Source organism: Helianthus annuus, chromosome 1, assembly GCF_002127325.2.
Source record: "Helianthus annuus cultivar XRQ/B chromosome 1, HanXRQr2.0-SUNRISE, whole genome shotgun sequence".
Classification (NCBI taxonomy): Eukaryota; Viridiplantae; Streptophyta; class Magnoliopsida; order Asterales; family Asteraceae; genus Helianthus; species Helianthus annuus.
The window spans coordinates 71,484,369-71,495,141 of NC_035433.2; the positions used below are offsets into that span (position 1 = coordinate 71,484,369).

General features: G+C 36.4%; 1 protein-coding gene across 1 annotated transcript; it reads left to right on the forward strand.

Annotated features, from left to right (window-relative positions):
- Positions 1-1,220: 1,220 nt before the first annotated feature.
- On the forward strand, positions 1,221-8,909 carry LOC118490362. Its single transcript, XM_035987951.1, has 3 exons — positions 1,221-1,313; positions 7,815-8,466; positions 8,737-8,909. Exons 1-3 carry the CDS (start codon positions 1,221-1,223, stop codon positions 8,907-8,909), a joined length of 918 nt encoding a protein of 305 aa, XP_035843844.1.
- Positions 8,910-10,773: the final 1,864 nt, after the last annotated feature.

A 10,773-nucleotide genomic window follows, 5' to 3' on the forward strand; every position in this document is an offset into this window, starting at 1 on the left:
TAATGGCAGATCTTTTATTATTTTCATTTATTTTATGTTTTATGCCTATAATCAACAATCATAAATAAAATGAAAATTTAAACTAGAACATCTCATCAATTGTCTTAACAAATACATCATTTGCCCAAACGGGACTTCTATGAAAACAACATGCCCACGCAGGGGCGAAAAGCAAATAAAACAAACCCACGCAGGGGTCAACTAAAAGACATGCCCACGCAGGGGTAGAATACAAAATGACAAGCCCACGCAGGGGCTGAGTACTGAAGCAAAAAGTCCACGCAGGGACTTGATTACATCTAAAATAAATAAACAACACAAAGTCTTCAATGCCCCCTTCTCTTGGACTTTCCTTTGATCAAATCTGATAATCCCTTGAAGAAGCCACGAGTGTTACTGCGCTCAGTCCGGATCTCCCGTTCACAACGGTCCAATCTTTCAAGGACCTCTTGCTGGCGCTCAGGCGGGATCAGCGGTGGCTGCGATGGCTGATACAGAGGTTGTGGAGGTGGCGGACGCTGATACCCATAAGTTGGGTAACCAGTGGTCCAAAGACCACCATAAGGTCCCTCTGGGTGACTAGCATTATAGTCCCATGCCTCCTGGTATGGGTCTACATCAGCATAGTTGTAATGGGTATGTGCCGGCAGCTCAAAGGGGTTATACGCCGCTGACCCGGCGTAGGCAGGGATTGGGTTATCAAAACCCACTGGTGGCGCCATAGGCGCAGAGTTGACCTCAGGAATGGGGTTTGATGGACCTCCCATCTGTGGTTCTTCTTCTTCCTGGAGTGGAGGATACTGGCTGCCACTTGAGGGCTGAGGAGTACTGATACGGACTCCTCCTCGCACGGACATCCGTGCGTTTGACCTTCTCTGCCTCGGTGGCTCCGGAGGCGGCTGCTGCTCTACTGGCGGTGGTGGTGGCGGCGTGACTGCCTGAATCGAGAATCCTCAGAGAGATCCTGTTGCTGTTGCTGCTACTGCTGCTGGTACGGCGACGAGTGCTCGGACGGTGTGAAATACCAGTCCCATTGTTTGAATCTCTCCTGATAACTGTCGGGACCACGATAAGGTGATCCGTGAAAGGATGATCCGTCGGAGATTTCGATCGGGTGGTTTGGTGTTCCTGACGCTGGCTCCACGGGGTCCGTGTCTTCATCCATATCATCATCGTGGTTTCCTGAGAAATGATCCTCAGGTCCTAGTGGGTTGAATCCCATGGGTTCTGGAAAGATGTTAGCCGGGTTGAACCGGCTCTGGAAGACTGGGTTGGGTCGCCATACGAATGATGGGAATTTGATCTTTGTAAAGGTATGAATGAAGGTGGTTGGTCATTGGGCTCATTTTCTGAATTGGGCCCGAAAGAATGCAAGTATGAGGGCGAAGAACTGAGAGAGACTGATCGCCTCCTAGGCTCAACATAGAGTCTCCACGGCTCTTGTGGGCTCGTAATCATAGTAATAGAGGGTGTTCACCGGTGCGATGGTCCGGCTTCGTTATCGTGACCCGTGACTGGGCCTTTGCCTCGTCCTCGAAGAAATCTTGGCGGCATTTTGACCTGCAATTAAGGTTAAGACAACGACCAAAATATATAAAATAAAATACCAAATAGAACAAAAACAAAACAGAGTTTGTCTTATGTTCGATGTCTAGACTCGGAACTCGAAGAATGTGCAATTCATGTACTGAGATTAAACACAAAAGGCTAGTGTTTAATTCACTCAGTGTTGGCTCTGATACCAACCTGTCACACCCCTAATTTCCACGTGTCACCGGTGGGCCCGGTGGGGGAGTAACGTGACGTAGTTGATATCATCATAGTCAAATAACACAAATTATAATGCACAGCGGAAGCAATAAAATAGATTTATTTCAACCAAACATATTGTAATATCCAAATATCACATAGTAGGTGAAATAGATCCACAGGCGGATCAATATAAAAAGGGAAATTGTTCAACAGATGAATGGCATCCCAAGCTTGCGAGACTCTAACGGTGCTAAGGAGTAACCAGCCTATTACGTGTAGAACCTGCACTTAATCTTTTTGGGGAAAATACGTCAGTTTACACTGGTAAATACAATTTAACTGACTCATTTTGAAAATATTGAAAAATTTGATTTAAATGCACGTGGCACCAAACTTTTTGTAACTTGGGGATAATTAATCAAGTTTAATCTTGTAAAAGAATTACATGTTCGTTATGCGTTCAGTCGCCCGGTTCGTGCCGGGTTTAAGGTTAATTGACACACCACATAGTATAAAAACCACGGCGGGAAACCAACGGTTATACCTTAATAAATATGGACACATTGTCGGGTGTACGCCTACACCCGCGTGTCAAGGTCGTGGCCATTTCGTAAAATGATGCCAAGGATATCCGGGACATGGTCATTAAGCTCCCAAAGGCGTAAAACAAACAAAACCAGTTTTCAAACGGGTCATATTGATAATACCCAACTACTAATGAGTTGGGGTCAATTGCCCGACCAAGCGGTATTCTATATACCGTACCCCAAGCCCGTATAAGGGAAAATAAGTTAAAAGTATTTACCTGAGCAAGTATAAAACCACAATGGGCAAATGCAAGTGTCTTTTACTGGTCTCCTACTCTGGAACGAAGGTTTATAATAACCTATTAGAATCCTAACGGGTCTTTAATTTAGCCTAAGCTTAGACCGGTTAGTTTCAAAGGATAAATACGGTTTAATCGCATGAAAGGCGAAAACCGGAAATGGAACGTGATTCAGACCCAACAAGTTTGGAGACTTGTATTTTATGGGTAAACTAAATACATTCCGGATTTTGAGACAAAGATGATACAGTTTGACCCGTTTCGGCTAATATGTGTAAACTAGTTACATAAGCCGATCCGAACGCGAAAATGCGTAACGGGTAACCATAAAATTCATATACAAGTTTCCTGAGATTATATGCACTAAATATGTTGTGATATCAGTAAGATATGTCCTATTATGCCCCGAATGATTTTAAACTCAAATTACGCCTCATAAGGGCGTTTTGGTCATTTAAAAGGGTATAAAAGAGTTAAACTAACATTCTGAGTTATATATCTGAATAAATCAGTAAATATACTTAGTTAACTTTGTTATACCAGTATAGTATCAAATATATGTGAATTTTATTAATTATAACCATCTTATGCACCAAAAGGGCATTTTTGGTAATTTCACATAAGCCCTAAAGGTCAAAACTGGAAGTCTAAGTTTCAATCTTTAGTTTACTGTTATAATATAGAATTCTACTAAATATATCAGTAGGTATTGCCCTTATACATATAAACTAGTTTTGACATAGACTATGTCGTAAAAATGCCTAAAAAGGCGATTTGAAGCCATTTCCGGGTTTTAAAAGAAAAGCTGATATTTTTATAATTCCAGAAGGCTCAAAATAATACATTTATCATAATGAATCAGTAGAAAAAGGTTTGAGGTTAAAAGGATTTATAAAACTCATTTTATAGCCAAAAAGGGCATAACCGGCAATTACCGAAACAAGTTTAGAATTCTAAGTTATATTCAGCCTAAAAATAAATAAAAATCTTTAAAAATCCCAAAATATTATTATATATTAGTGGGTATAAAGTTTTGATATAAAATTTTGGTTTAGTTAGGCTATATGATAATTACGCTAATTAATTACTAAAAAGCTTCTAATTACGCTAACGAGCATAACTTAAATTTTAGACCTTAAACTGATGTCAAATTTTGGGTACAAGTTTATAATTCAGTAACTAAGATGTTTACTCTTTTACATTTTCAAAAATCACATTTTATGGATATTTGGGCATAATAGTCAACATATGGCATTTAACGGAAACTTGCATAATAATTAGACAACTAGTGAACTAAGCCGTATAATCACATGAAGTTATACCAACATGTTACTAGGTCCAAAAGAAGCTCTAAGGCATTCCTATTCTAGGCTAAAACGGGCCAGAACTGAAAGTCAAAACGAAAGTCAAACTATGTGACTTTCGGTTCCAAACCGGGTCTAATCAGAAAATTTCCGAGTTGAACATGTTGGGACATGTTCTTACATTGGTTACCATGTTATATTAATGATCAAACAGGTTGCATGTATCCTACATTGCTAATTATGCATTTAGTTGGATTTAAACATTCTGTTGACTTTTTAAAGTATACTTTGACTCGACAATTAACATGGTTAGAGTGGGAATCTGGAAATATCCTTTTAAGCGTTTGTTACCCACGTAATTACCTTCTTAAAGGTATTTTTAATTCGAAATATTACTGAGTAATTATGGACTAATCTCGAAGTCAAACCTTAATTACGATGGTTTGACTTTTAGCTAATTAACTAAGCTAAAAGTGATTAAGGATGATTAGGATCACTTACAAAGATCCTAAATAGGATTAGGGACTTAGTGAGAACTTGCTTGCTGTCCAGAAATGCTCCAGAGAATGCCTTGAGTGTAATGTGAGTGAGCAAGGAAAATAGTCACAGCTCAAGTCCCTTTTATAGTGAACCAAGAGGCTCAAGATCATGCCAAGGTAGTCTAGGATAGTTACAAGATCATCCCAGATGTCCCTATATGGCTTAATACTGCCTAGCAAGACCCTTGTTTCGAAAACCACCATTCTAAGTCGGTGCAACAGGCTGAACAGGCAGCTGTCCAAAACTTGCTGCCAGCGACAGCCTTACGGACCGTAAGCTTAAGGCCTTGCGGTCCGTAAGCTCTTCTTGCGGACCGTATGCTGATCAGTTACGGTCCATAACCGACCTTTGCTGAAATCGCCCAGGTACCCTCCTTACGGACCATAAGCCTAGGGCCATACGGTCCGTAACCGATGACCAGAACCAAAAATTTTGTGAACTTCCATGCATTGACCATGCAATCTTTATAAGTCCGAATTCTTATGACATTCTGCAATGTAGGGACCATTTTGCTCAGCCTTTGCATGCCTAGCATGCTCTTGAAACTTTGGCATCTTGTGAAGGCTTTAATTTGACGGAAATACCAAGAATTTATCTTGAATTCTCTTAAAGGTTAAACAAACTAATTAACTACTTTCAATTCCCTTTATACAAGGATTCTATTCAGTATTTTAGTAGTAACAATCCTAACAATCCAAATTCCATATAAAATATGGAACTTTATTTATTTAGAAGCAACCGGTTAATATATAAGATGTGTATCAAACGATTTGAGGATCTTGGGATTTATAAATTTGGGTCGTTCAGAGGTATTTTAATAACATGTCGCCCTTGGGCCGTTCAGATGTATTTTTAAATAACATGACGCCCTTTCTTTTAAAATCCTACCATACATCTTTTTATTTGATCTGATTTTCCTGACACATTTGTCTCTCATGACATGTGTCTTTATTTTATTGGACAGGAATTTCTGAGGTGTTACATTTGGCCTAGTGGTTAAAGCCTTGCATTCAAATTCTTTAAATCTACTCAATCCATTCTTACTTCTTTTATTAATTTGTTTGCTATGGTATTCAATACAGTGAAATTCAAACTTTCTAAAGTTTTTCTATTTCCTTAATTGTATAAGCAAGTAATAAATTCAGTTTCAAAATAATAAAATTATAATGATTTTACAATTAAGCCCAAAAACCCTATCTACCTATATATTTACCCGTATCTCCATTTAAAAAGTCCATAATTTAAACCCACATTAAAAAATATAATCCATTGGAGTTGGTGGGAGTGTTAGTAGAGACTCATGATTCACTTACGTAAGTAAGTTCGATCACTTTGTTACGCGACTTTTGTTTTGTTTAATTTATAACAATTATCGGCGCATTGTTATTATTTGATATGTGATTGATGAGTTTATATTATAGGGAGATGACCCATTTTTTTGTCTCGCCTGAGGCCCATAAGCGTTTTATCATTCTCGGGGACGGCCCTGGCAAGCAGTTGCACTGCCGGAGAAAACGGTAAACCTAAAGGTATACCTTAAACTTGAGGAACAGAAAAGATGCAAAAAGAATCAGAGAGTTTGTGTATGTTGTGTATTTTGTCGTCTATTTCAACCAAGGTCTCACCTTGGTTTTATAGTAAACATTGAGTCGAAACAGTTTGACCAAATTAAAGGCGAAAAATACATTGCATTCAACGTCTTTAATTCTTTTTATTATGTCTTTGAATTTTGATTTGTAACTATTTGATTGCAAGTTTCGACTTACAATTAGAAATTGATCTGCTGAGAACTCGTGTGCGTGTGTCGGAGTTGTTCAGCCAGTCCGTGCGCCACGTAGTGGTACTTGGAATCCGCCACCTGACGAGGTAAAAAATAAAAAGGCGGCTCTTAAGCAATGGAAAGTGCAAAGTACGCCCTCGCACGCGTGTACGAGTTCGGGTGCCCTGCACCATTCGCAAATCCACTAGTACGATGTAGTAGGAAACAATAAAGAGAGGGGGCTTCTATATATAAACCAGTTCTTTTTTTTCCTCCGCCCATGTGGGACAAGTTACATTTTCCCTTTTCTTTTCCCTTTCATTTTCTTAGTTTTATTATAAAGATTATATTTAGATTATCAACTCCTAATATAAACCAACTTGTTCTTCAAGTTTATTACCGCTATAAATAGTCCATGTATTCTATTGTGTATGATACACCTATATATAATAAACATCTTTTCTCTCCCAATTATCTCTTCTCATCTTCTTGCTATTAGGCTTATTTATAACACGTTATCAGCACGATTGCTTTGGATCACACCATCCTAAGGTATGTCATATTGTCTAATTAGTTTATCATTATTCATTATTCTCTTAGACATGATCCATATTGTAAGCCATACAATTTTGATTGTGTTAGAGACTTGTTTTATTCTTCTCTTTAATCTCCTTGAATAACCTATATTATAATTGATATACTTTTAGGTTAAATCGAGATTATATTTATTATTTTTTTATCAAAGTATACTTAATCAAATTAAATTTTATTCTAATTCGTTCACGTTACTATATTGACAAAACTAATTTTTTTAGACGGCATAAGCATTTTATATATATATGTCAATATGGTGGTCAATTTTTCTCACCATTTATATATTACTACGAAATTCCTAGTGTGCATGATATATCCATTATTTTTTTATATGTATATTTTTAATTATCTTCAACAACCTTTGCTGTTTCTAATAGTGTTTTTTTAACAGAAACCTTATAAATTTGTTATAAGTGTATATTTATGTTTAAATATCTATTTATAAGAAAAAAAATACTTATCGATTAAGATATAATAACTAAACAAAATCTGTTTCACTTTTTAATTCTGGTAATTTTCCAATCAAACACTTGTTTTCTATAGAATTCTAATTTCACCAAATTATAGACGCCACAAAAAAGAATTTGATTCTAGATTAAATTCTTTTATATAGAGATAGACGTGTTGATGATACATGCAATAAATTATAGTTGATAATATGTAGATAGATTTCATATAGTATTGTATCATAAAAATATACATGTTTGAATTATGCATGCATCATATATTAAAGTTGTTCTATACATGTATTGTTGAACGTTACTGATATTTGAAGAATTGTAATTCTAGATTAAATTCTTTTATATACAGAAACTCAAAATAAAAAAAGAATTTATTCTAAATTTATGCATATAAGAGATTAATGAGTGTTTCTTTAAATAAAGTAATTATGGAACATCTATTTTATTTTAATTAGAAAAAAAATCATAATAGATATTAAATAGTTATATATAATCTATCTGTTATGTTCTATTTACAATAATTATATTGTAATAAATGTTATTTATAGTTTTAATTCATATATATCTTTTTAATACAGTTCATCATGACAAATATTGCAAAACTTGAGTTCATGGCTTTAGATATTATTGGGAAAAACTATTTGTCATGGGTATTGGATGCTGAAATACATTTGAATGCCAATAATCTGGGTGAAACAATTAAAGAAGGAAATAAAGCAAACATCCAAGATAAGGTAAAAGTCATGATCTTTTTACGCCATCATATTCATGAGGCTTTGAAAAGTGAGTATCTCACTATCAAGGATCCACTTGTCCTTTGGACCAACCTGAAAGAAATGTATGACCACCAGAAAACGGTAATATTACCGAGAGCTCGTTACGAGTGGATCAATTTAAGATTGCAAGACTTTAAGTCTATAAGCGAGTACAACTCGGCAATGTTTAGAATCACATCACAATTGATTCTATGTGGTGAAAATATTACTGATAAGGAAATGTTGGAAAAAACATTCTTAACCTTTCACCCCTCAAATGTGATACTACAACAACAATATCGTGAAAGGGGTTTCACCAAATATAGTGAGTTAATATCATGTTTGCTTGTGGCCGAGCAAAACAATGAGCTCTTAATGAAAAATCATGAGACTCGTCCGGTTGGAGCAACCCCAATCCCTGAAGCTAATGTGGCAACATATAATGGTCAAAGTGAAAGTTACGGACGTGGTCGAGGTTATCATCGTGGTCGTGGTCATGGCCGTGGTCGTGGTCATGGTCGTGGACGTGGCCGAGGAAATTATCATAGTGTTCAGTTTAAAAACAAAGGGACCCACCAAAAGTGGCATAATAATGAAAATAAATCCAGTGATGAAAAATATAAAAAGAAGGTGGGATCTTCATCGAATGCATGTTACCGATGTGAAAGTAACAATCATTGGTCGAAGACTTGTCGTACGGCCAAACACTTGGTGGAACTTTATCAACAATCTATCAAATGCAAAGCAAAAGAAATAGAGACAAATTTTACATATGAGGTTACCAATGTTGATAAAGACCATAATGATACAACTAATCTGGATTATGATGATTTCCTTATTGAGCCAACTAACTTGGATTCTGGTGATATCGTGGCTGATACAACCCAGTTGGATGCTTGCAATTTTCCTTACATATGAATTATTAGTTTTTAAGTGATTTTATTTCCTTCATTTCTTTAAGACATTTTGTTTGAATATTTTGTTTTGTTTTTGATACGTATGAAACCTTTTGGAATTTGTTATGTTTGAAGCATGTTAGACATTTTATTTATATGATTTTGTTTTTGTTTTGACGCATATGGAGTGTTTAACTAAGATCCCTATTAGTGGAGAAGATATATGTCTAATAGACAGTGCATCAACGCATACAATTCTTAAGAAAAAGAATTATTTCTCTACTTTAACCATGAAAAAGGCAAATGTTGGTACTATATCTGGTAAATCAAAATTAATTGAAGGCTTTGGAGAAGCTTATGTAGTGTTGCCAGGTGGAACACCATTTAAAATAACCAATGCGTTATTTTCCCCAATGTCTCAAAGAAATCTAATAAGTTTTAAAGATGTTCGTTTAAACGAAGATCATCTTGAGACTACATCTGAGGGACATGATGAGTACCTTCATATCACAAATATAAGTTCGGGTAAAAAGCATGTGTTAGAAAAGTTGCCCGCACTTGCCTCTGGTTTGTATTATACTAAAATTAATGCAATTGAATCAAATGCAGTCATAAACAAGAAGTTTATCGACCAAGAAAATTTTATCATATGGCATGACCGGTTAGGCCATCCCGGATCAACAATGATGCGAAAAATTATAGAAAATTCAGTTGGGCATTCTTTGAAGAATCAGAAAATTCTTCAGTCCAAGGATATTACATGTGTTGCATGTTCACAAGGGAAATTGATTACTCGCCCATCACCAATGAAGGTGGGGACTGAATCCCTGATTTTTTTGGAAAGAATACATGGGGATATTTGTGGACCTATACATCCTCCTAGTGGACCATTTAGATACTTTATGGTCTTAATTGATGCATCAACTAGATGGTCACACGTGTGCCTACTATCAAGTCGTAATATGGCATTTGCACGACTACTTGCTCAATTAATAAGACTAAGAGCATATTTTCCCGATTACCCCATCAAGAAAATCAGATTAGACAATGCTGGTGAATTACATCCCAAACATTTAATGATTATTGCATGTCTATTGGGATAAATGTTGAGCATCATGTACCTCATGTACATACACAAAATGGGCTTGCTGAATCGCTTATCAAGCAACTTAAAATGGTTGCAAGACCAATGATTATGAAATCAAAACTACCAGCATCTGCTTGGGGACATGCAATTTTACATGCAGCAACAATAATTCGCATCAGGCCAATGAGTTATCATACTTCCTCCCCATTAAAGTTGGTTCTTGGTCAGGAACCAAATATTTCCCATCTAAGGATTTTTGGTTGTGCTGTATATGTTCCAATCACTCCACCACAACGCACACAGATGGGGCCTCAAAGGAGGTTAGGAATATATGTTGGGTATGAATCACCATCGATCATTAAGTATTTAGAACCTACAACGGGTGATTTATTTACAGCTCAATTTAGTGATTGTCATTTTGTTGAATCAACATTCCCAACATTAGGGGGAGAGAAAAAGCAGCTGGATAATAGTATTATTTGGAATGAATTATCATTACCTCATCTTGATCCTCGAACTAAACAATGTGAACTAGAAGTTCAAAGGATAATTCATTTACAAGGATTAGCAAATCAATTACCAGACGCATTCACTGACCCAAAGAGAGTGACTAAGTCACATATACCAGCTGTTAATGCTCCAGTTAAAATAGGTGTCCCACAAGGACAACCACATGTTGGTAATGAGTCTAATGCACGCCTAAAACGTGGTAGACCAATCGGTTCCAAAGATAAAAATCCTCGAAAGAAAAAGGGAGCAAATAATGTAGATGGTCAAGTCGAGGTAACAATAACACAAG

What these genes read in the sequence shown, in the direction of transcription:
- LOC118490362 (XM_035987951.1), top strand. Translation starts at nt 1,221, where the DNA reads ATGGGTTCTGGAAAGATGTTAGCCGGGTTGAACCGGCTCTGGAAGACT. An exon ending in GGAATTTGATCTTTGTAAAG is followed by an intron (nt 1,314 to 7,814) that starts GTATGAATGAAG and finishes TTTTTAATACAG; the next exon opens with TTCATCATGACAAATATTGC. An exon ending in AAGTTACGGACGTGGTCGAG is followed by an intron (nt 8,467 to 8,736) that starts GTTATCATCGTG and finishes TCAAATGCAAAG; the next exon opens with CAAAAGAAATAGAGACAAAT.